At 37.5% G+C, this 25,132-nt stretch overlaps 3 protein-coding genes across 6 annotated transcripts in view; 2 read left to right on the top strand and 1 right to left on the bottom strand.

Moving 5' to 3' along the window:
* Positions 1-8,233, top strand: emc7b (ER membrane protein complex subunit 7b). 3 transcript variants are annotated; one of them, XM_006792690.3, is made up of 7 exons: positions 1-348; positions 2,852-2,971; positions 3,048-3,204; positions 3,797-3,877; positions 4,114-4,259; positions 5,392-5,415; positions 6,570-8,233. In XM_006792690.3, exons 1-7 carry the CDS (start codon positions 116-118, stop codon positions 6,625-6,627), a joined length of 819 nt encoding a protein of 272 aa, XP_006792753.2. In that variant the 5' UTR covers positions 1-115; the 3' UTR covers positions 6,628-8,233. The 3 variants fall into 3 exon arrangements, with proteins under 3 accessions (XP_006792753.2, XP_006792754.2, XP_087708023.1); XM_006792691.3 differs by having other exon boundaries at positions 3,066-3,204; positions 6,570-8,230; XM_087851897.1 differs by lacking the exons at positions 5,392-5,415; positions 6,570-8,233 and having other exon boundaries at positions 4,114-4,915.
* chrm5b (cholinergic receptor, muscarinic 5b) overlaps positions 6,777-25,132 on the bottom strand; it is a 21,377-nt gene continuing 3,021 nt past the window's right edge. Inside the window, exon 2 of the mRNA XM_006792689.3 lies at positions 6,777-10,991. Coding sequence (XP_006792752.1) covers positions 9,387-10,919 — 1,533 coding nt within the window. The 5' untranslated portion in view covers positions 10,920-10,991 and the 3' untranslated portion in view covers positions 6,777-9,386. The remainder of the gene's footprint in view (positions 10,992-25,132) is intronic.
* Positions 11,489-25,132, top strand: part of aven (apoptosis and caspase activation inhibitor) — a 36,541-nt gene continuing 22,897 nt past the window's right edge. For both annotated transcript variants that reach the window (XM_006792687.3, XM_006792688.3), the window contains exons 1-2: positions 11,489-11,717; positions 13,912-14,083. In XM_006792687.3, the coding sequence (XP_006792750.2) occupies positions 11,538-11,717; positions 13,912-14,083 (352 nt within the window). In that variant the 5' untranslated portion in view covers positions 11,489-11,537. The remainder of the gene's footprint in view (positions 11,718-13,911; positions 14,084-25,132) is intronic.

Genomic DNA, 25,132 nt, shown 5'->3' on the forward strand with positions numbered 1-25,132 from the left:
TTCCGCAGAGACAGCTGATGCAGCGAGGCTTCCGCTCCTTCGCTAAACAGCTCTTGACTACATGTTGGTGCAGAAACGGTGATAAACGATTTTAGTTTATTAAAGACGAGGCAGTATGTGGCACAGGGAAAGAATACTGCTGCTACTGGCTTTCGTCCAGTCTGTACTCGTCGTAGGGTGGTGTTTTACTGAAATGGAAGCGGGGCCTGGCGCAGCTATGTCGACGCAGACTAACGGAGATCGGTTCAAAATTGAAGGAAGAGCGATAGTTCCCGGAGTGAAAACACAAGACTGGGTCTCCACGGCTAGAGTGCTAGTAGATGGTGAAGAACATGTGGGATTTTTGAGGTAAGAAATATCCATAGTTATACCGGATAACTAGCTAGCATGGTACGTGCTACAATACGTGCTAATGCTACGTACGTAGCATTAGCACCTAGCCATTGCTAGCTGGTGGTTAGGGTCAAACTCGAAGTCAAACCCGATAACGACTGCATCTGCCACAGGCAGATGGCAGGTACCAAATGTTGTAGATCATGCACATCTTTCCTTTTGTAACTCTTGTCCGAGTGTCAATCAATTAGCGTTTCATTTCAACATGAGGCCTTTTTGGTCCTACTGCAGCGGTAACCGCAGCGGTAACCACAACACAAAACGTCCACAAGAGACTTGTGTATATATAATCTATTATGTTTCCACAGCTAGCATATGTTTATGAGAAAACACCAGTACTAGCACTGGTTTGCTGCACAAACGTGTGTTGAAGGCATGACATATTATTAAACATGTTCTATAGTATTTGTTTGTCACGTGTCTAGTAATGTACAAATAAAAATAATATATCATGTTATTTAACCCTGCTATCTTTAACCATGTTACCGTATCATCCGTAATAAAATAATCATTCATGTTCTTCTTAGCTCAGAAGGGTTTAATCGATTGTCTTAGCAATAGTTTTAATTATTGTATGACTAGTGTACAGTAGTGTATTTCACCAAAGATGCGAGTATAAATGATGGCTAATACATACATTTGTCTGTGATACAAGTATAAATTCAAGGATATTGGATGGAGCACACTTAGAAAGACATTCTAAAGTTCTTGTTTTTATAAATGCGTTATTATTAGCAGAAGAAGTAGTAGCATTAGTAGTGTTGTGTTTTATGTGTCTCACTGTTAGTTGCATCCCTACTGGCTCTATTAGTCTATCAAATTGTGTACATAGATTGTGCCCAAAGGAATGATTTTGATGAAGAAAAATTTTGTTTACTGTTTTGTTTTGTTTTTTCACACACATAAAATGTATAGAAGTAGTGACTTATAACTATGCAACTATAACAAAATGTAATTTAAAAAAAGAAGTCTCTGATTATTCATAGAGTTATCACTATATTTTTATTTTTAATAGGTTATTTGCGTCACGGAATGTAATAATGCACTTTTTCACAGCTTAGGTTATTTGAAAAATTAAACAAAAAAGAAAACATTTACATTATGTAGTAGGTAAACACAGACCAAAAATAAAACAAAATGTATAATTAATAGATTGTATATAAGAAACTCATAATTTTTAATCCTACAACTGTTTATAACTTGCATAGTTCACATTTCTGTATATCTGTAATAACGGTATATCTCAGATTTCTGTATAGTTTTTTTTATTCCATATTTATATCCTGTTCATAGCCTGTACATAGCTTGTACTCACTACAGCCTGTACATACTTATAGTTATAGAATATTCACAACATACTTCATACCGTGTACATTATAACATACCATAATAGACCCATTTCTGTAATATACTTACATATCTATATTATTGCTAATATATATTGTAATATATCTATATCACTAAAGCACTTCTGGATGGATGCAAACTGCATTTCGTTGCCCTGTACCTGTGCATGTGCAATGACAATAAAGTTGAATTCTATTCTATTCTATTCTAATTCTACATGTAGTTATACATAACTATGCATTTATATGTATACTAGCAGACATATAAAGCTATACATATATATCATAACATAATATGCATACATCCACCTATATGTAGCTATATATTCTCTCTCTCACACACACACACACACACACAATTACTAACCTACTTTGCATACTCCACAATATTTATGCCAGGTTTTGTAAATGGTCATAATTAGACTATTTATATATATACTCTCACACATGCATGTATATTTACATATATATACATACATGTAAATATCTTCATACATATAAATCAAAATTTGCATTGACATTTATCTACCATATGAGCCACTGAACATTGTTGTACGGCACAGTTAAAAACACAAATGGCTTTCGCTGTTGGCCATACTGTTAAAAAATGAAACTTTATCTTCACATTATAGCCCTGCTTCCCTACCAGTGAACATTTACAGGGAACCTAACCCTTACTCAGTTCTTCATATAGTACTTGTGCAGTTTAATATTTTACAAGGTCCAGAAATTTTAACATGTTTTAGTATTTTTCTTTCTTTTTATATTTCTACCATAATGCAGTGTGCTTCAAATTTCAACTTAATAAGCATACTACTTGAATTCTTAGATACTTATACACCTAATTAGGTGACCTTTATAGATGTACCACTTTCAGATATTTAATTGAAATTTTTTATTGACTGGCAAGACCTTTAACGTTTTTACCACATTTGTTTATTTATTTGTCTTAACCATTTGTATTTCTGCTTTAGTAAGATAGTTTGATAATACTATTTAGTTCATTCTCCATTTATTTCAGGATTAATATTTTAGACAAACTTTAGGTTGACCTTTTTTTAAATTATAAGCAGCTGCTGTCTTGAAAAAATTGCTTTATGTTTTTGTTACAGAACCGATGGGAGTTTTGCTGTGAACGATGTCCCCTCTGGGTCTTACGTTGTTGAAGTTGTTACTCCCACCTATAGATTTGAAGCTGTCCGTGTTGATATCACATCCAAGGGTAAAATGAGGTATGGCCACTATAGTGAAAAACACAAAACTTGCAAAAATTAGCAGTTGGCCTGTGGCAACTCTGACCCACTGAAGCAATGTGTTATTTCACAGAGCGCGACTTGTGAATTACATCAAAACTTCAGAGGTAATTCGCCAGCCGTACCCTCTTCAGATCAGGAGTAGTGGACCTCACAGCTACTTTATGAAGCGAGAAACCTGGGGCTGGACAGACTTCCTTATGAACCCAATGGTAAGAAAATGCGTTGATTAAGTGGGAATTGCATGTGTATGTCACAAAAGAAACATTTCCTAGGATCCCACCATTATCCTAATACTCTGATTAAACATGTGCTTTCTACCATTTGTACAGTTAGAGTCCATTGGCTGTAGCCCCATTTAGAGAACTACAGATGTTAATTAATTTTGATAAGCTGGTGCACAATATTGACGATAATGAACAGAAGTTTCATGACCACGAAGTCACATTTCCATTCCTTAAAGTGTACCTTTTTTGCTCATACTTATGAACTCTTGAGCAGCTTTCTATCAATCAGAGTTGAAAATAAACCTGATTTATCTGGGGTAGTACAGGCCATCCACTGTCTGACACAAGCTTTTTTTTTTTCTTTTTTTTTTTTTAGCACCTTTCCTTTTTAAGGTTGCATTTTCCTTATGCCAAACTTTTTTTCTTGATTGGATGGCCCACAAACTCAAAAAGAGAATGTTGGACTTCTGTGCTGACAGATAAAACCGTTGAAAAAAGGAACTGTAAAAACAAGTTGTCAAAGAAGATTGCATCTGAATTTGTTACATGTCATTTAATGTCTTTGTTGCTCCTGCAGGTTATGATGATGGTTCTGCCCCTGCTTATCATTGTTTTGCTACCCAAAGTGGTCAACACCAATGACCCAGAGATGAGAAAGGTATGTTCATTGTGCTGTGTCTCTGAGCTAAATGGAAGAAAGAACAGACTTTGTGATGTTTTAAATCCTAACCCTATCCTTGTCTCCTTTTGAATTGCTTATTGTGCTAAAGTGCTAACTGTGACAGATGTGACTGATTGTGATACATTTTTAACATCAGAGAGAACATTGAGTCTGTACACAGCCTTTCTCTCTCCTTAAACAGCTGTTCATTCTCTGCCTCCCTTTCTTTACAGGAAATGGAGCAGTCCATGAACATGCTGAACCCCAACCCTGAGCTTCCTGATGTCTCTGAGCTCATGACCAAGCTCTTCTCTGGCTCCAAAGGATCCAGCAAGGCAGGCAGCAGCAGCAAAGGCACCAGGCCAGCTGCCAAGAGGAGGTAGTACTGTACATGCCTCCTAAAAATCCACCTAAAAAGAAAAAAGCTTGATTTATGTCATGGAAGCAAGGTTTTAAAGTGTCATTTTTTCTCTCTCTCTGGGTTTATTGTACAGATTTCATTAATATTAGATGTTTTGAGCACATCTGGATTTCTAATATGCTATTACAAACTGAGCAAAAATTGTTTTTGTTGTTTTTTTCTCCATACTGCACTGATAACATTTGTTGCGAAAGCTGTTATTCTTAATTTGCGCGATACTTTCTACAGGTGACCCTACTACTCATCACTCTTTTCTGTGCTAAAACCTCCATTGTATATTTTCCACTGCTGCTACTTCCACTACCTGAAAGAGAGCATATATACACAATTCAGAGATTTTCTTGTTTAAGTAACTTCAGTAATACGACTGTGAATGAAGAGAAATTGAATTTTAAGACAGATAAATTCTTATTTAAAAACCTAGATAAATAAATTGCCATGGTATATGACAGCTGTGTTTTTATTTCACACCATTCATTTCTTTGAGTGAACACATGACTTTCTCATTTTCTGAATTGTGGTCAATGTACAATGTGGTCAATGTACATGCTGTACATTATGTGCCTGAGGTGTAAAAATTAAAATGATAATCACTGGAAGTACAAAGAGAGAAATGTATGGTTGCTTTTTAAAAGCTCTACAAAGTGTAACTGGTTTTACTTTGTAATAAAATAGACATTAAAGTCCATAGTAAAATCATTATTGTAGAATGTGTTAGCACTGGCTGACAGGACATGTTTTAAAATGAAACAATAATGAGTAATGTTATTAAATATAGAGACTGACAAAATAAGCTCAGCTTAAGGTTGAGTCACTAGCTTTCTCTTGAACTTTGAGCCAAATATGTTCATCATCAGCATTTATCTATTTGTTGAGGAGATAGTCCTTTTGGCACAAAAGCTCCGTTGTTGCTATGGTTTTGATTTTGGCTTCAAAGTTACCCAGAAGTGAGAAAGAGTGAGTTTTTGTTTTGTTTGCATCATATGCATCTATGCAAGATTATATTTACTGTATATTCCTGCTGTTTCACTGATCAGTGCTTCGCAGTGGTAACGCAAAAAGATGAATTACCTTGTCTTACCTTTTTCAGGGGAAAACATTCTGGCGCATCAAGGTAGGAGAAGCATGTGGGTCAATACAAGCAAAAAAAACAAGTTTGCTGGCTGAGTTCCAAATAACTGCTTAAGCTTTTGAGTCTTAGTGTTATGCACGACGGCCCGCTGGGCACAATCACTGTCGATAATAACCACAGGGCTCAAAAAATGCTTTAAAGTCAGATCAGATGTTTATGATGCACAGAATGTGTTTTGGTGAGAAGTAGTGAATATAAATATAATCTAAGAGTTATATCTCAAGCACAGAGTAGACAAAAAGTGTCGTGAATTAGGTCAACTTGCATGCAGTTGCATCTTTTTCCAGTGATACCCCGTCCACAGGTAAATGGAGATGGTGTGACACAATTTAAAATCAGTCGTTTTCATCAAATCGCCTTTTTCCAAGGTTAAGAATGAGTTGCTGTGTGAAGAATGCGCATGACAGCGTCCTGTGGATTACTCATACTAAATGAGTTAAGTGAAAGCATCGAAATAAAAGAACGCTTGTTCTTTTCCCTAATATTTTCCAAAGTTTCAATCATCACTGTGGCTCTTAGACCAAAGCAATTTAGTGCTTATTTTGACTCTAAATGTTTTATTTAAAAGCTAGAGCTAAACTGCTAAAAACTAATTTTTACCAAATGGGTGCAAATATTAACCAAACACTATTTTCAGCTGCATTTTGGTGTTTTAGGGTTTCACGGTTGCATTTTGTATTTGAGATTAAAGAGAAACTACAGTACCAGAGTTCATTCAGCACATATACAATGCTATTTCTGCCACTGGAGGGGAAAGGAAAAAAAGGCTATTCATAATTTAAAATTTGGGGTTATCTCAAAATTTTAACTAAAGTTTCATATTATTTTCTGAATTCTGACATATTTATTTTGGAAGTTTGAGTTAGTAAGTTAAAATCTCGAGATACCGAACTCAAAATTTTCAAACAATGATCCAATATTTTTGACTTGTTGGGGGCAAAAAACTGTTTTTTTTGTCCAGTGGTGGAAACGAGCTTCCATAAACACAAAGGGGAGTTCTCCAGGGAAATAGTTTTTTTATTAGTGTTTCAGTGACATCACATGTCAACTGAGCTTTATCAGACTGAAAAGGCCGAGTCCTATTAATGAGATCAGTTAATTAATGGCTTTGTTCTTTTCATGTGGTGTTGCATTAGAGCAAAGAAACTCTCAATGCAGAACAACAATGCTGACCTGGACTCTTGGGACCAGTAAAATCTCCGGTGACGTCGGGGATTTGTTTAGAGCCATGACGTTGGTACATGGCACATTCGGGTTGTCAACCATTGGAGGATGGTAACGATTTGCCTCACCTCTCAAAGATGAATTATTGACAAATGAGACAGTCTTCAACATGTCTGTTGGTCATTAAATGTTTGCCTTGAAGTTTGTATTTTACTGTGTATATTATTACACAAAGACACTTACAGAAGTGCAGACGGACAGTAAGCACAAGCGCCTTCACAAAGGAATTTTTGCCGCTATGAGCAGAACAAAAGGCACAGAGTTCAGATCAGAAAGATACATTTAACATTACATCATAATAGACAAAAAAGTGAAATAATTTACAACATGACTCATCTTTTTACAGCAAAAAGAAGACAAGAGGTGTCCATAACAATCTTAATCTCATATTACTAGTGTTAAACTAATGCAACTGTAAATGCACATAAATGTACCGATTAGCCCTTATACACATGATCAAATATCAACAAGATAGAAAACAGAGGAAAAGACATTCACTGAACAATAATATACTGTAAACAATTTACATTCACCATTTGTGAAGTGTAAAATCCGACACAATCTGTGAAATATGTTATTCCTGTTACAGATTTGTTTTGAAATATGTGAGTTTATGCTATGTCATTTATACACAGTGCAAGAGTATAAAGGAGAATTATGAATTATGTGAGGTTGAAAGGATAGGATCAGAAATTTTGACTCCAGGATATTTTACTAAAAAAGATTGTTACAACCCCTGTAATCAGGCTTGAGACAGGCTTGCCATTGAAGGAGGGGCCGTAGTTGTTACTTGGGCCACTGGTTTGGAAAGAATACTATTTTATTACCATGTTTGATTTTTGACAGCTGTGAACAATTTAAAAGTCCTTAGCCTAAAAATATTATCAGTATGGTGTTTAACAGTGCCTGACATCACTTTTTACAAATTCCTTAAAAATGTAATGTAAAAGCAGGTTTTGTAGTTAAATGAGCGACTCAATATTGGGGGAACTACAGACATCAGACCTTTATAGTGTTTAACAGTCTCAAAGGATAAAAATTCATTTAAAAATAAATATTGACCCAATTTTGTTTTTCATTCTTACATTGTCAGAAAAAAAGACACATTTTGCAATTCATTAATGATTTCCTGCCTGTCCACAGGTACTGAAAACAGAAAACAAGACAAATTAAAAAAAAAAAAAAGTGTGTGTGTATGTGTGTGTACAAGAGATATCAGTGCAGCGTACCAAGAGCAGGTTTTGAGATTGTCTGTGTTACGAACATCTTTCTAGTTAACATTTCTTAATTCTTTTTAATAACTGTGGGTCTCGAAAAGCGCTATATAAATGCAATCCATTGTTATTATTATGATAAAGTAAAGTTAGTATGAGTTGAGCAAGCAGTTTATACACTTCCACAAAATCAGACTGGACAAAGGGATTAATAAACACGCATAAAAGCGCCTCACCTTATTGATGTAGGTCAAAAAGAAGTGACTTGATAGAAGACAAAGTGTCTGACACCCGTTACATAAAGCCATAACAACCTTTACACCGGATTTATTTCCTTCTGTACTTTTTGTTTCTTCTGCTTTTTTTTTTTGCCTCATGTAAATGTCACTTTTTTCTTGCAATAAAAGTGTTGACTGTTTAGTCATAATATATGTTATGTACCATATATTTTAGTGTCTGAGTACATTTAGATCTCAGTTGCAAAGGGATAGCAGTATTGCCCATATGGAGAGGAAGGATATGGGCGTGTAAGTATATTACAAATATTTAAATGTGTGCTCCATTAACTCGTTTTGAACTATTAATAACAGGAGTTGAAAGAGAGATATATCTCATTGCTGACTTTCCTATTCTTGTAACAAAAACAACAACAACAACAACAACAAAAAACTAGTGCCTGTATTATCCACCATACAACTTAACCAAAAACAGTTTTGTCACAGATTTGTGTCCATGTCACACAGCCATTAGCCTACAGACGTTTGATAAGATAACTTGTTTCTAAACTCAACACCCCTTAGACATCTAAAACAGACGCTGACTCAAGTGATATGTAGCACAAGGCGGTTTATCAGACTTCATACTAGGGCTGTCATGATGTCACGTTTCTGCATTATTATTGTGACCAAAAAAACAAAGATTCACAATATTGCTATTATCACGATATCTATTAAAAATAGCAATAATTCTATCATTCAAATTAATCAGTAACTTTGTTTATTGTGTCTTTTTTACATTAATTAACCTCACAAATGCATTCAGGTGGCAACAGAGTCTAAAGCCATATAACTATACAAAAGCATACAAAAAGAACAAATACACAATTATTTATGATTATCATACATGCATTATTAGCACAATGTTGATATTTCATTTTTTAAACATCACGGACAGCCCTACTTCACGCAGCTCCCTCAGCGGCCATGCAATCTGTAGGTCTGTAATCAGGCTTTAATGTGTAGAAGCAGTGGTATATCGCTTCAAGACAGACTAGAAAACATCTGAACCTGTTCGTTAACCTTTAATTATGTGAGAATGTGCAGACACCTTTCTTTCTTATAACAGCAGACGTTTAGGCGCTTCATCAGGCTCAGCTCATTTTGAACCAGCAGGTATTTTTAACACAAAAATCACATGTGGCACTTCATGCTGAAGAAGACCACTGACTACTGTGTATGTCAAGAATATCCAACAAAGTGGACAAAAGTAAGTCTGGTGTAATATTGCAGGGACACATTAAGTCATTTTATTGTTGACATTTGGGTTTTGTCCACCCCAGTATAGCTTATCCTCACCTCTCCTCCTCTTCCTCCACTGACACAGCAGAAGCATACGGAACGTCTTCTGGAAGGTCTTGTTGCAAAGAGCGTAGCACATTGGGTTGATGGTGCTGTTGACGTAGCACAGCCAGTAGCCCAGGTGCCACAGGGATGTTGGGATGCATTCACCACAGAAAGTAGAGATAAGCACCATGATGTTGTATGGCGTCCATGTCAGGATGAAAGCCAGGAGGATGGCGCTAAGAGTCTGGGCTGCTTTTTTCTCCTTCACCAGCACCATCCTCTTTCTCTTAGTAATCTGGTTCTTCAGGGCAGTGTCCATGGGTTTGGAGGTGGTGGAGGATGAGGAGGGGGAGGCATTTTTGGTGGGCAGCTCTGCTTCAGGGGGGCATGGTGTTGCGCTCACAGGATTGCTGTTTTTACCCTTTGAGCCAAGTTTAAACCTATATGAGATGCACTTTTTGCTGTTCTTTTTTTGAGGTGTGGAAAAATACTCATCTTCTGCATAATCAGTCACCTGTCCATTTTTATTAGTTTCTCCACTTCCTGGCTCTTTGAAGGATCCTTGTGGGGTTTCTACTGAAACGTGTTGTTCCTCTTCTTCTGAGGACGTGTAGCTATTAAAAGACGTGATCTGGTCTGCTTTCGCCCATGCCTCATCTGACCTCGTGGTAGTTTTTGTGGCATTACTTTGATTAGATGAGGACCAGGAGGCCTGACTCTGATCTCTTGGCTCTCGGGTGAAATGAAAACAAGAACGAATAAGAGTTTTCTGTGGTTTAGCCCCCTCTGGAACATGTTCCTTTGTGAGCCCTTGCAGCTCTGCTAGATCTTTTGTCCGTTTTTGCGTCTCTTTGTAAATCCTGCAGTAAAGAATGGTCATAATAGAGACTGGGATGTAGAACGCAGCAATGGCTGTCCCAAATGTGATGACGGGCTGTGTTAAAAACTGGATATGGCACTGGTCTATTTGCACTTTTCTCTCTCCTACAAAGTACTGCCAGCACAGAATGGGTGGAGCCCAAAGGACAAATGACACCAACCATGCCAGACCTATCATAATGGCAGCCCTCTTTGGAGTCCTCTTTGCCCTGTATGTCAGTGGCCTTGTAATGGAGAAGTATCTGTCAAAACTGATAACAAGTAAGTTCATAACTGAAGCATTGCTGGCTACATAATCTACTGCTAGCCAGAGGTCACATGCAAGGTTCCCCAGGGACCAGTAACCCATTAGTATATATGTGGTATACAGGTTCATGGATAAAACTCCTATGATGAGGTCTGCAAACGCCAGACTCAGTAGGTAGTAGTTGTTTACAGTTTTAAGTTGACTGTTTACTTTAAAGGACAGCATAACTAGCACATTACCAACTATTGTTATCAGGCTGACAATGGCCGACACCGTGGCGATGGTTATAACCTCCCAAAGGCTGTGAGGAGCAGCGGAGACTTGTGAAGTGTTGCCAAAAGTACTGTTTGAAGCATCCATTACGCTTTGTTACAGAGCTGTGTTACTGTTGGAAAATATCTCTTTGTAGCCTCATGCGGATTCAGCAGTTACCTACAATGAAAAGAGAACATCAATGAGATATAATTACACACAGAGTTGTTTTTAATGAGTTAGCACAATTCATTTTTGATCAGAGTGACAGTAGCTTACTTAGATTTTTAACTTGTATACGTAGTTCGTAAAAAGCGTAACAGATTTATTGTAATCTAAGTATAATATTTATACGGTAAAATAAAACATTAGGTTCATCATTATATATGTGTGTGTGCATGTAATGTATTATAAAATTCTATATGTTATTAATAATAATAATAATAATACTATATATTATAATACATATAATATAATAATATATGCAGTAGTATTTATTTGCTTATAAGTTCTAGTTGACATAGAGGTTTTTCATTAAGAATATATAAAACATTCAAACGTGAAAAGTTAATTATTTTTATATCGTACTGATAGATATTCATGTAGCCAAATTGAGGCCCGGAACTATCGAATCAAAACAATTTTGCCGTGGGATATCATTGGGTGTAACACCCATTTCAACTTTGCGGCGTCACACGCTCAGCTGTCCGGCCACTGTTGACAGTAATGGAAGGTAGAGTAACCAGAGGCAGTGGGAGAAGAGGTGGCCGCGGTGGAAACGACGGCAACAGTTTTGGCGATGAACGCCGAGGGAGAGGAGGCCACCACCGCGGGCGGGGTAAACGAGAACATCATCGCGGCCGTGGACGCGGAGGAGGCGCCCATGCTGCTGAATTCCATCAGCGGGTGAGAGAGCAGGGAATCTGAGTCCCCTTACGTTAGTCCTAAACTTTGTTGAAAACTATTTTTGAATCCTGTAGTTTACGTCACTGCGCTGACGCACACATTCACAGATGCTATTGCAAAGCTACATTACTTATTCAATTCGGCCTAACTAAAACTCATTTCAGGGTGATAGTTAGGCGGTGTTATAGTTAGTCTGAGCAAAACAATCCCAGCAGCTGGTGCAAACTTTGAAATATAGCTATGTATTGAAATAATGTGCAAACTCACAGTAAGTTTCGAGTCAATATGCATTAGCTGACACGAGAAGTGTGCAAATATCAGCTAAATCCATCCATGCTTATTATTTGTTGTTCGTGCTATTGTCATCTAATAAATCCTACCAGCATGCACTGTATAGGGCTACACTGAGCCCTTTTACATGTGTCAACATTTTGATCAAGCTCTTGAAATTTTTCCCACAGCAATTTAACTTTGTCACTTTACAATCTGCCTGTCGATATAACCTTAGAGGCTGCAGTTGTTTTTCCACTGGGATGTTCAGACAGTTAATGCCCCTGCCATGGTAACTACAGCAGTAGAAGAGAAACAATAGGGGCTCTGTGATTACAGTCATCAAAATCTCCCTTGGTTCTTTGGAGCTCTTGATTGCAATCTTTTTTTTTTTTTTTTTTTGGTGCATCCGTAGCTCTTTGATTATCTTGTTCAGAAGAAAGCACGGTTTTTCCATGGCAGTATTATGAAAAGATTTTTTTGCAGATGTGTGAGAAAGCAGGGATAAACGTGTTACTCAGGCAAACTTAATGAGTTCAGTTTTGGCAGTGATGTTTATTCTTTGTTTATACCTTCACCCAATTATGACACTTAGCTACCAATTATAAATAAGAGCTATGTGCTAATGAACACTTTAAAAAAATTGTCTTTCAATCTCTGAAGCACAAAATGAATTATTATTTCTGTTGCAGGAAAATCATAGTGACAGTACTAAAGGTATGCAGTTTAGACTTTTTAAAAGTTAGAACAATTAGACTTCTTTCCAAACTGTTTTTTTTCTATTGTTCTATTGTTTTTGATCTATAACACCAAAATTATTCACAGAAACCAGGATTTAAAATCTAAATATTGTGCTTTACATACATTCCCTAGCCAATAAACCCATAACAGACTCTGAAAAGTCTCTTCTGGTACTGGAGGAAAAAAAATACTTGTGGAGAAATTCAATTAAAATGGATGTTTCTATGCACATTTGTCAGGAATTTGCAAACATGTTTGGGATCTGTGTGTTTAGGCAGTCCTCCTGCAGTTTGCTAATAAAAGAGTACTTTCAGTATTAATTTATTGTTGCTTACTTCCTAAATTAATAGTTTAGTTGTGTTATTTTCCCAAAGCACAGGTGACATCTTAAAAATAAACATATTTCAATTACTTTGACTAGAAATAGAAACTCAGAAAATCCTCAAAGTGCCAGAGTTTGAATGAAGTTGCCATTTGTCCTTGAAATGGTAATTATAGAAATAGTTGCCAATTTTTTTTCCAGCTCAAAATCTTTTTTCTCCTAATTATTATAATTATTTTTTTTAGTTTACAAAGGAATGGTCCCCAAATCCCACTGCAATATAAAATCACTTTTTTAGGTGGTTTTTTCTTTTTTCTTTTTTTTGTTAGGTATTCTGGAACTGGGTTAGATTTAATTCAGAACTGCTTTAATTCTTTGAGATGATTTTGGTTCTGTGAGACGGTTTGTTATTCTACTGGATGCAGCCATCAGTTTGCTGGCGGGAGGCTGCTATACAGTTTGACATTCTTTGCTCTATTATTTTTATATTTGCCTTGAACAGGTTGAACAGGGCGTAGTGGCCAATGGATGTGCTACATATAAAAATGTTGTAGCAAGATGGATGCAAGAAATTTTCAGAGTATTGTTTATTTCTGTCCTAAGTTAATCATTTTTCTTTAACCCAGCTCACCAATACTCCATTTAAATTGGTTAAAATGAACAGGTGGATAAAAGTATGTTTCAGGTTAAGATGTTCTACTGTTGTTTATAAGAATTTGGATCAGAGGACCCTCAACTTTAGTCTCTTAGCTGACAGATTTATTTTATCTAGCTATTCTTAAGATTTCTTGTCCGATTCTGCTTTCTGATTTTCTTGAGTGTCATATTGGTCATTGTATACCCTGCTATGTTCTCCTTCAGGACCAAGATGAAGGGGACAGTTATCAGGAGGACGATGATAGCACACAGGTGTTCTCCAGGAGAAAGCTGGAGTCAAACTGGGACCGGTACGAGGAGTCGGAGAGGCCAGAGCCGGATGATGACACGCCTACTCAGAGAGGAACAGACTTTCATGTTTTGCTGGCCTCAGCAGGTAAGATGTGACCACGAGATGTTGGAGGAGGATGTTTGTTTTACCAGCCACACCTGCAAAGCTCATACAGCCCACAACAGGAGGGATGGGTTTTACCTTTGACTTTGTTCTAGAAGCTTAAGTGCTTAACAATCAGTCCGTTTTTTAACGTTTTTATTTGATGCTTCACCATCACGCTTCACTTGGCACAAATAAATGTTGACTCAGTTTTTCTAAAGAGTGTTGACCTTTCGTGTGTGTTGTAGACTTAGTGCAAATACTCCACTGAGTCAAGTTGTAGTTTTCCAAAGTTGCCTCCGTTTCCTAATTAGCTAGAAATGTTTGCTGCTGTCTTTAGGGACCTTAATTGCTCTGTATGGACATTGCTGTCAGATAGCTGCATGGGGGATCCTTGTTTGTCTTGTTTGCTAATTTCAGCCTCAGTGGTCAGTGTCGGGGCCCCTGGGCTCTCTACAGTCTCTGATTCTGTTGCTATTTCTTTCCCCCAAGGATCATAGTTAGGGAAGTTCAGTTTAATAAGAGCAGAGCTCAAGCTTTTTCAGATATTTCCCTGATTCTCAGCCCCAGTGTCGAGCTGTCACGTTTAGCTTAATATTCAAGATTGTTTATAGTTGTGGTCAGAAGTTTAAGACTCATCATGGGCCTGGATGTCATGACAATTTTGGGATTTTAATGATTCCTTTAAACTGTTCTTGGAATGATTGCACAGCATATATTTTTAGTGACTTCAGAAGGCAATAATTGTGTGCTCTATTTTAATTTATTGTGGATTTTATCTAATCCACACAGTCAAAAGGACACATACAGGCTCAAATATATGCATCCACTCATATCTTTCAGTTAGTGTTGTATGAAGGTAGTACAATGTCTTCTAACTTGACAAGGCCTGTCAACTTTAGTTATCAGGACTGAGTATAAGTGATAGTTTCTCTTTGCCAGCAAATAAAGGATTTGTTTGACAGCACTTGTTGGACTGACCAATAAGAGCAATAGGAAAGTCCAAAGAACTCATTGATAATCTAAGAAAGAGGATACCATAGATTTACACATTTTGGGAAGATCTCTTGAAGCCTTTTACTAAGATCATTGGCTAACCAGTTGTATGTACGTGGCACACGTGTACTCGTGGCAGCACTTCTGCTATAATTTTGTTCGTATTTAACAAAATAAAAATGCAGACACATTAGTTTTTGACTGCTATTGAAAATTGTTCTCTTTACACAAACTCTCTGACTGAACTAACATGCAATCCTTGAACATGTTTGCACTCTCTGCTCATATTGCCTTCATATTAAATAATTTTTTGCTTTTTAAAGAAATTATTTTAACATTGCACTCAACAACAAACAATTCCTCGCTAACAAAAAAAAGTAACTTCAAGGGACAAATTGCATTATATTTCTTAAGGTCAATATACGGCCATAAGTAGGGGTGACGTGGGCCGCAAGTGGCCCCAGGGTGCGAGTTTGAGACCCCTGGTCTAGAAGAAGTCTCAGACAGTCACCCTCAAAGGAGAGGAAATTGGTTTAAGAACAAACCAGAAACCACAAACACTCAAGCCTGCCATGAAATGGAAACTGCAGGAACACCACAGTGAAATGATTTGGCTACAAGGACAAAAGGTATGTTTGGAGGATTAAAGGGCAACCTTTTAAAACAAGGGTTGGGAACTCCAGGCCTCAAGTGCCGGTGTCCTTGATCCAACACAGCTGATTTAAATGGCTAAATTACCTCCTCAACATGTCTTGAAGTTCTCCAGAGACCTGGTAATGAACTAATCATTTGATTCAGGTGTGTTGACCCAGGGTGAGATCTAAAACCTGCAGGACACCGGCCCTTGAGGCATGGAGTTCCCCACCCCTGTTTTAAACCTAAGGGCACTGTACCAGCTGTAAGCATGGTGGCGATATCATCATGCTCTGAGGTTGCTTTGCTGCCAGTGGTACTGGTACATTGCACAAAGTGCATGGAATAATGAAGAAAAAGGATTGCCTTGAAATTCTTCAGCCTCATGTCAGATCGCACAGAGTTGGTTGTTTCAGTAGAACAATGATCCCAAACACACATCATAACTGGTTTTGGAAGGAATAACGTGGGCCAACGTTAAGCTTCTGGAATGGCCTTCCCAAAACCCTGATCTCAACTGTATTGAAAATCTTTGAACTGTGCTTAAAAGCCCGGTTCCTGCCAGGAAGACGACCAGTTTAAAGGAACTCTACCATGGACCGAGAGGGTGTTGACCTCTCAGTTCATATACTTGCGAGCCCTTGTCTATTAGAGAAAATTCAAAATAAATTCAAATGTTTGAACCCAATTTGTTGTTGTTGTTGTTTTTTAAAGTCATTACAGATATATGTTGCACATTGCACCCTGGAAAAAGAACATTTCAAAGATATCATTACAATGCCCGAATTAGCATGACATGCTGAGTATATGCAAACGTCTAAAAACAGTCTAGAAATATTTTAGGAACTTTTTTTTTTTCATTTTTCCAGCTCCTGAACATAAATCACAAAATAGTTCATACTTGTTTTGAATTCCTGCTGGCTTTCTGGTAATTAATTAACTGTGACTGGTGTAGATTTGGCAGCATCATGAGCTTGAGGTACAAGCAGGTTACCATAGCTCAGTAATTTTTTTGAGTTTCAGTGAGCAGCTTGTCTTGCCTTCTAAACATCCTGACTATTCCCAGGCTGATGGCATTGAATGCAGTAATCATGACCTGAAACGTCTGCCAACATTCTGGCTTTCATGGCACATTTTCATCTCCTTTTCTTGAGCTTTATTTGCCTTAGGCTTTCTGCGGTGACAAATCCCTCCCTGGTGATTTGGCAGTTTGAAGTTTAAAAAAAAAAGTTTTCTTTTTACAGTTACGGTCATGTTTTTTCTGCTTCCGTCAAATATGCCATGGGTACTGATTAACTGAGCTGATTCACCCTCGTCACAGTCTGGACTACTGGTTCAAGAAAGAATTTGGCTTGGGTTGTTCTTTTTTCTTCAAGTTATGTCTGTCAATTTTAGACGCTGATGAAATTGAAAACGACATGAAACAAGTTGAAGAGGCGTATCTGTAATCGTCCACTTTTCAGTAATGCTGGTTGATCTGTGATGTGTCGTTCTACAAGATGGAAGATTGGAAACACTACCGGAAATATATACTAATAGATATTTCAGGGATTGCCTCTGTTTCCAGCCTGCTACAAAAACTGGATTTCATGTTCTGGATGCAAACCTCTTTCTAGGCGCTCTGAATGTAAGAGACGAAACATGATTACTCCATGCATTTAAAGAATCAATCATACATCCTGCTAACATTTGACACTGTTGTAGTGGTGTTAAATTCTATGGTTAGCTATGATTCAGTGCCTCTTTTTCCACTTCAGTGAACTCTTTCACAGCTTTAACCACATCTCTACATGGAGTATGTATTATGTGACCAGTATATAGCTAGGTTGTTTTTATATGGCAGTATTCTTCTAAAGAATACTTTGCTGATTTATCCAAGACTGCCTGAAAATCAGCGCGGAGTCTAATACAGATGAATCAAGGGTGTTATTTTCTTGTTCTTCCTTGTTGGACTTAGTGATTTAGCGATTTTATGAAACTTCTGCAGATATAAATGGAAATGCAGTATAAGAGTTTGTACAAATCTAATGAGTTTCAGAGTCAGTATTTGATATGACCACTTTTATTCTTCAGCACAGCCTGAACTCTCTTAGGCAAGCTTTTTTGTCATTTCTTTAAGTAGACTTCGGGATTAGTTCTTCAGGCTTCATGAAGGACATTTAAAGCTCTTCTTTGGATGCTGGCTGCCTCTTGTTCTGTTCTATCAAGATCCCTCGGTGCTTTATTAATGTCGAGGTCTGGGCTCTGGGAGGCCAGTGCATGACTGTTTGTGATCACCGTCATACTGAAAAATGAAGCCACTGTCAATCAGATGCTTTCCAGATGGTATTGCATGGTAGATTAAAATCTGACTGTATTTTCACTAACATTAGATTTTACAAGATCCCCAACATCACTAGGTGAACCATGACACAGTCTCCAAAACATCTGTTTTGGAGATAAGCAAGTGTCTGCTGTAGTGAGATCTAGCTTCCACCAACTGCGCCTTATCTCTAAGGCTAGGCATTATGTTCCGCATGAGGACCTGGAGAAGCTTATTCACGCTTTTGTGACCTCCAGGTTGGATTATTGTAATTCCTTGTACTACGGTCTTCCCTCTTCTCTTCTTCTTAGACTGCAAACAGTCCAAAATGCAGCAGCCCGCCTCTTGACTGGTACCAGGAAATTTTGCCCTATTACTCCTGTTCTAGCTAGCTTGCATTGGCTGCCCATAAAGTACCCTATTCAATTTAAAATATTACTCCTTACATTCAAAACTATTAATAAATTAGCGCCAAGTTATCTTAGTGAACTTCTCAAATCACATACTCCTGCTAGAACACTCAGATCTGCCACTCAACTACTTCTGACCCAACCCAGATCTCGGCTGAAGTCCCGGGGTGACCGTGCGTTTGCTCTGGCTGCCCCGGTACTGTGGAATACCCTTCCTCTCGACCTCCGCGCATCTGATTCCATTGCACTGTTCAAATCACGACTAAAAACCCACTTATTCAATCTTGCCTTTCCCTCTAGTTAATATTTCTTTTACGATTTTATATTATGTACTTTTATGCTCATTTAAATTCTTGTTTGCTCTGTACCTGTTGCTTTCCTATGTATCAGTGACAGCTACCTGCTTGCAAACTTAGTACTTGCTTTGGTCCTATTTCTATTATCCTCCTCCTATTCTCTATCTTACTTGTTAAGCACCTTGGCATACCCTTGGTTTTTAAGTGTGCTTTATAAATAAAGTTTCTTATTATTATTATCATTATTTACAGGAAACACTCATTGTTGTAACTCTCTTCTGACCTCCTAATCGACATATTAAACCAAAAATATCAAATTTGGATTCATCACTCCGTCAGACAGGTTGCCACTGATTTTCAGTCTAGTTCTTGTGTCATTTGACATATGTCAGCCTTTCCCCCTGCCTCCCATCCTGAAGAACGGCTTCTTGACAGCCACTTTTCCACCGAGAGAATTTCTCATGAGGCTTCGATGAACAGTAAATGGATGAACATCTTTCAGGTCCTGTGTCAGGTCTTTGCTGGATTTTTTTTCTTCTTTCTAAAGAACATGACTTTTAGATTCTGTTCATCTTCTGTAGACAGGCTTTTAGGCCTGACACTTCTTCTTTTGTCCTCAATAAGGGATAATAAAGGTTATTCTGAATCTGACTTTTCTTAGCTTCCTTCCTCTTACACATTTCTGGCAGGAATGCTAAAGTACAAATCTCCCTGCACTTTGCTTTCCTTCCACATCCAGTCTCTTTGTCAGCTTGACTGAGTACGTTGCATAACACACTGCTGCAGGTAGCAGAGTACTTGACTGGATAAATTACTGTTTTGCTGTGGAAGTCTAAAAAAAGTCATCAAACATTAGATCATTTAAACTTTTGGCGCAGTAGGATGTGATATGGTCATTAAGATGCCATTATTCAAAGTAGGGTCACACCAACACATTGCACTTGGTTTAATTAATGAAAGCTAAGCAGTCATGCAGATGATTACATTTTCCCTTTTTAATGTCATGTAGATGACTTTATTGTCTTACATGGCTCTAAAGCTGCACTTACCAATATTTATAGGCTTAAAATGATCTCTATTATGACAGGTGTAGCTTATAAAAATGAAGTCTTTGGGTAACTGTTGTAGCTTTAGCTGTATGGTCTGTCTCTTTCTTACAGCTGTCAACAGGATTCCTCCTAGTACAGTAAAAGTTATTTCACCAAAACAAATATAGGTGGCTTGTAAATACTGGACTCACATTTATCAGATGGTAAGAAACATCACTTAAGATAAATCTTAATTTGTTCCTCAGCATGCTGGATTTATAAATTGGCAGCTGTTTTGTGAATTCCAGTGTTTTTCTTCAGCATTGTGTTGACAGCTTGGTGTCCTGCCCACAGTTGGCAACAAAATGAAATGGTGCTGCTTTAACTGGTTTTAACAACATTCTGGGCTGAAGACTAGTTATTGCAATTTCTGGCTTGAAAATTCACAAATTCAATGATGATCAGAAACTCGTGTTTGACAAACCTCATCAGTCATCCTCATTTATTTTTGGATCCAAGCTCTAATTAGCCGAATTCCATCGCACATGTTACTAATCAAGAGCTCGCCGAGTATGGCGCATTATTCCAAGTAGCATGTCTTCTGTCAGTTATGTTTTTCAGTTGAGTATCCAGGCATTCACACTGATTGAACTGTGCAGGCTGATGCTTTTGGGGAAAGTCATGAGGCCATTTTTAACTTCGGGTGAGTGTTTTCAGCAGTGAACTGTTTTTGTAGGATTGTGGGGTTTTTTTTCCTCACGCCATTAGAAAGTTGGAGTGTTGCAGCGCCGTGTCGCTCTCTCTCCTTCTCTTGTAGTGTAAATGCCAAAGGTGCTCTTGTGAGTTGTTTGACTCCGATCTCTCGTCTCTGTGTTTTGCCCACATTGCCAGATTAGTCATGGCATGCAGCAAGAGGCTGCCGCTCTTTAGAGGATACTTAATTGTACGTGGGCGGCGATGCTTTTAAGAGTAGTTTTTCTGGCCAATTAAGGTAGCCATGAAAACAGGAATCCACTATAAAAACCACCTGTTTCCGCTTAGCTTTTCACAAAATACTTCTTGTGGACTTGTTTATTTATTTATCTTGTAAGGGTGTTGAGGTATTTTGTTTGCTTTATTGACAAGATTTGACAGAATGTACAGGTCGAAAGTACTTCTATGTATTTAAAGAGAGAAATGGCCTGCAGCAGTGTTTCTCAACCTTTTGTTATGCACCTTGCAATTCTTACGAGATTTGAAATCCCAGGGCAGACGGGTCGAGAGCAGAGCTTTACCTACAGTGTGATGGAGGCGTTAGACGTGAGCTGATTCTTTTTTTTAAACAACATTTTAATCAAGTAGATGTTTTGTTTTCTCATCAAGTACATTATACTCTACATGATGAGAGCAAATAATATTGTGATCTCCTCTATAGGAGCTGAGTACATTTGAGCAACCCAAAACAAAACAGTTTAAATATATGAGTGGGTGTGGATTGTTTTTCCTGATATTCCTGACATTTATTGGAGAAAACAGCAAGATTTTAAGTTTTTATGTTGTTGTTGTTGTTGTGGTTGTGGTGGTGGTGGTGGTGGTAAATGACTGTGGAGGTACAGCAGGTTGTCCAGAGAGTGTGGGGATGCTGGTTCGATCCCTAGTTGTTTCAAGTGCCAAAACATATTTGAGCAAATCAGTGTGAGGCCCTGATCAGAAAAAGTGGAAAGCTCTCGGAGAAATCTATTAGCACAAACCGAAACAGTCAGTTAATTACGACCAGCACGAATTTCTGATAGCGGTGCACACGAGTGGGTCACAAACGAGGGGATGAGAAAGCACATAATCCACTAACGAAAATTACAAAGTAAGAAGTAAGTTACTGATGTGTTTCACTCAGGAAACAGCGTGATAGTTCAGAGCAGGGAGAGGCAGAATAAATGAAGGAGAATTAATATGTTTTGATATCAGAGCATCATCTTCCATCATAAATTGATGGAAAGTATGTGAAGCCTTTGTTGCTGCGGCAGCTGTTTACTGGATAAATCTGACAGCTGAGGTGGGGCACAGGATTTATCCAGATTGGGACTTCAAAAGGCTGACCTGCTGTAAACACTAATTCACTGAATTAATAAACTTACTAGTACTACTCGCTGTGCATGAGTGCTTGTACTGTTTTTTTTCCTACACGCTGTGTGAGATTGCAGGTATTTTTCAGAGGTCAGGGAAAGAGTCTGACTCACAGTCACCAACTGACAACAGACAGTTTCTGCAAATTCCAGGCTTCTTGTACAACACAATGTATTATTCAGACATTTTTCAAGCATGTTTTTGATCTGTCTGAGTCATATTAATAAGGGTACTTTGACAGACATTCCAATATGTTATATAACTGCAAAATATGTAGCAAAATGCATGAAATGTGATTTTGCAGAGCGCTTTGTGTGTGTGTGTACTGTTGAGTGAAGACATGCTGAGGCTTCTGTTTTCCCTGCAATTTGTATTATGGATGGATTTATTTGTAGCAATAATGTGACTAAAACACAAATTGTTCTGCTCACAGAAAAACTTTGCCGTCCATAATATATCCATGTAGAATAGTTTGATGTTTTGGCATTAATAATGGGGCAATTTCCAGTACTTAATGTACTTTCTGTTAAATCTTGTGTTTATATGATTCATTAAAAATTCTCCTACCCAGATTTTGTGTGTTCACGCCGTTGACTCTCAGAGTTGTCTCTATACCTTATTCCCAAGAGTATAATTTTGACCTTTTTTTTTGTTGTTGTTTTTTAAATCTGAAAGTTTTGTAACTCTTGAAAGAAACTGGCGAGTCCTAAGCTCCAAAAACCAAACTAAACCATCAGGCAGATGGCGGGAACAGTAGGAATTGGAAAATAAAGAGCTTGGTATGTTCTAAGAAAAAGAAAAAGAAGGTTATTTTAGAAATCCACAAAAAGAGAAGACTTCACAAGAGATAATAAAGGTTCCACCAAAAAACGCTGATGAATTTTAAAGTATAGTCACATATTCTTTTGGTCAGATTTGGTCAAATCCTATAAAATAGCACTTGTACAGAAGAACAGTTAACTAAAATATACTGAAATGTATGTGAAGTCAAAATGAAAGACAGAGAGATCCACAAAGAAACGGTTGTAAAGGCCTCGCAAAATATCATCAAGGAGGAAATCTGCTTTTTTATGTTCATGGATTCCAGACTTTGAGTCTGAGTATTGAGTATCTGCACTTTAGTTGAATTTGCAATCTGTGTTGACATAGAAAGCTGAAATATAACAAGTTGTGCCACTATGTGATGTATAACTTATCACTGTAAGTCAGGCTGCTGTAAATCACAAAAATAAATCGCCACTTTACTGAACCGAAGAAAGGGAGTGTTGTTCGTCAAGCAAAACAGCCGAGAAATGAATGTAGGCGGAAGGAAGGCTGCGTGGAAAAAAATAAATCACTGTCATTAGCTCCTCTTCCTGTCCTGAGTAGTGTAAATAGTTTTGTCAGCACCTTTAACACCACTACCGGGACAAAGAAATGACTCGGAAAAGATGAAATTACCCTTTTAATTTTGGCAGCTACTTTTTCTTGACATCGCTGCCAGATGGAGATTTGCAGTGAGCGTCTTCTTTAAATGAGTCAACAGTTGGACAGGTTAGAGGCCAGTTTTATAATTATAATTCTCACTGAGGCACGGCTGTCAGAACCTACAGTGTTACATAATGGCATGTTTCAAAACAGTTTGAGGGAAGTTTTCATGTAGTTGCTCTTGAATCTTAATGAGTGGAAGTGTGATTTTAAAAAAAAAAAAAATAATAATTTTTAAATCTAAAACAAGGATTCCTTGATCAACTGAGTGAAAAAATCGAATTTTTAGACATTAGAGTAAGCCTTTTTGTGCTCAAAAAAGGTATTATGTCATGTTAAAATAGAAAGTGCACCCTCTTTCAAGGTTTATCCATCATAATCAAATTAATCCGACCCTTACTTGGGTCTAAAATAATTTAAGTCCAACCTTAGTAAGTTTAATATTACGTTTATTGATATATTGTGCTGTTTAATTATGCATTTAACAAAAAAAAAGAAGACAAAGTGCAGAACCAGTGTGAAAATATAAGTAGACCCTATGATTCAAAGCTTGTAGAACCAGCTTTAGCAATATTAAGATAAAGGAGTTGTTTTCATTATTACTTTATCAGTCTGTCGTATCATTATGGAGAGTTTTTGACCTTTTCTTTACAAGGTTGCTGCAGTTCGTTGAGGTCTGGGGATATTGGGTTTGGTTGATGTTGATGTTGACTGGACCATTGGATCTCTTTCTTTTTCTGATGTAGATTTGATGGTTTGCTCAGGATAGTTATCTTGTTGCACAGCCCAATATAGGTCAAGCTTTAGTTGTTGGTCAGATTGGCCAATCACACTGTCTTGCATCCAATCACATTTGGTTAGAGAATACTTTGAAATACAGAAAGATTCATGGTCCGCTCAATGCAAAGTGCCCAGGGTGCAAGACAAGCCCATATCATTATCCCTCCACCACCAAGCTTCACAGTTGTTATGAGGAGTTTGTGCTTTGTTTTTTGTCAAATGTTGGATTGTGCACTGTGGCCAGACATCTCCACCTTGGTCTTGTCTGTCCAAAGGACATTGTTCTATAAGTCTTGTGGTTTGTTCAGATGCAGACTATGCTGTGCTTCCATTTTCTTTTACTTCTGGCTGCACTTCCAGACAAGCTATACTTTTTTGGTCTTTTTCTAATTGTACTCAGATTGTAGCTCTTGGGTTTTTAGCTGCTGTTTACCCTCTTAATTACTATGGAAGAAGTAAGGGTGTACTTTGTTTTTCACACCTTGCTTATATATTTTGGCTTAGTTATTGTGTTTTTGTTCATCTGATGTATTTATCTAATAAGAACAGAATAATAATAATTATTATTATTATCATTATTTCCTGATATGTTAAACCTTAGAAGTGAACGAAGGTGTACTTTTTTCACAACTGTAACTAAAATTGAGCAGTTGTAATAATTTTATTGCCATTTAAAATGAAACCTAAAATAGGGAAGATTTAAGCTTTGGTAAATATTTTAGAGGTTACTTCCAGTCAAGTATAGGGTATCTATATCACATATATGCACCAGTGCTTTTCTTTACATTCAGAGATTCAGAGCTTTCCTTGCTCTTGATTATAGTCTCTATTTGTATCACTTCAGGCTGTTTAGATTTCATTTGGACTTTTTATGTATCCAGATGCATTTGCTGCTGCAGTGATTCATCTCTCAGCATGGATATATGCATGCTGGACAAATTCAAGCACACGCCCAAAATCCAACTGGAAAATTTAGCACAGCCCTGATAAAGACCTGTAGACATTTGGTGAATTTCCTTTGCCAGTCTGTTTAAACA

The sequence above is a fragment of the Neolamprologus brichardi genome, chromosome 15, assembly GCF_056152115.1.
Source record: "Neolamprologus brichardi isolate AB-2024 chromosome 15, ASM5615211v1, whole genome shotgun sequence".
NCBI lineage: Eukaryota > Metazoa > Chordata > Actinopteri > Cichliformes > Cichlidae > Neolamprologus > Neolamprologus brichardi.